Source organism: Epinephelus moara, unplaced genomic scaffold (genome assembly GCF_006386435.1).
Source record: "Epinephelus moara isolate mb unplaced genomic scaffold, YSFRI_EMoa_1.0 scaffold1352, whole genome shotgun sequence".
NCBI classification, from domain to species: Eukaryota; Metazoa; Chordata; class Actinopteri; order Perciformes; family Serranidae; genus Epinephelus; species Epinephelus moara.
In genome coordinates, this window is record NW_026078832.1 from 1 (window position 1) to 1,000 (window position 1,000).

The following is a 1,000-nucleotide window of genomic DNA, read 5'->3' on the forward strand; positions in this document are numbered from 1 at the left end:
ATGTCCTTTTTAGTGACTTTTATATATATATATATTGCTCTGAATCATGCAGGTTTTTCTCTTTGTGGCCATTTTTAGTTTTAGTTGTTTGTTTTTGAGGCAACACTTTGCTAAACGTTTTGAGTTTTGCATTAAAATGACTGCTGTTATCAATTTAAGACTGGTAAACAATTTCTAAGAAAAAAACAGGCTGATATTGATGGTGTTCTCAAAGTGTGAGGTAGGAGTTTCCGTGTGGTCCCTGAACGCAGCACAAGTCCTCGCCTCTTTCGTGGCTGTAAATAGGCCCTAATACTCTTTGACAGTTGGAGTTAGTGAGCTGGCTGCAGGGGACGGCGTGTCAGGTTGCTTATTTCCCTCATTATACATGGAGCACCTGTGTTTAACTTTAACAACGTCGAGCTGCAGACTCTGGATCAGCTCAGCGTGCTTTATTTTACCCTCCAGTCCACTTCTTTAACATGTCTGAGGATTATCAGGCACTTTTTGGGTAGAAACGCAAACCGTGCGGTGTGAACAATGACCCGAAACACTGGTTTCCTCTGATTTTTCATGCCTGAAGCACGATGGAGAAGTTCCTTGAAGTAGCCCCGCACTCTCTGGCTCTGGTGCTGTCGCAGCTTCGCAGAGGAGATGAAGAGGGCTGCCCATCATCATCATCACCACCACCAGCAGCGGTAAAGTTACAGCATCACACCGGCTACGAGGTGTTCGCTAATTTCAAAGCTGTAAACATGCAGCATTTCTGGAACAAGGCACTGACAGACGCGCTGTCTGAGATCTTCTTCCTCGGCTGGATCGATGAGCATGTGCTGCTGATCCAGGGCAAAGAAGTCCACCTCCAGGTCCTGAGGAACGGATGGACCAGACGGACCCTCAAACCACCACAGGGCTTTGACATCATGTGCATAGGTGAGTGTGTTACACATGCATAATCATGCCGTTGGGCTCAAGTTGCACAGGCAGTCGATGCTTTACACTTAATTTCATTCTGCATGGT

General features: G+C 46.1%; 1 protein-coding gene across 1 annotated transcript; it reads left to right on the forward strand.

Moving 5' to 3' along the window:
* Positions 1-302: 302 nt before the first annotated feature.
* LOC126386989 (storkhead-box protein 1-like) lies at positions 303-994 on the forward strand. Its single transcript, XM_050039562.1, has one exon. It carries the CDS (start codon positions 567-569, stop codon positions 933-935), a length of 369 nt encoding a protein of 122 aa, XP_049895519.1. The 5' UTR covers positions 303-566; the 3' UTR covers positions 936-994.
* Positions 995-1,000: the final 6 nt, after the last annotated feature.

What these genes read in the sequence shown, in the direction of transcription:
- LOC126386989 (XM_050039562.1), top strand. Translation starts at nt 567, where the DNA reads ATGGAGAAGTTCCTTGAAGTAGCCCCGCACTCTCTGGCTCTGGTGCTG.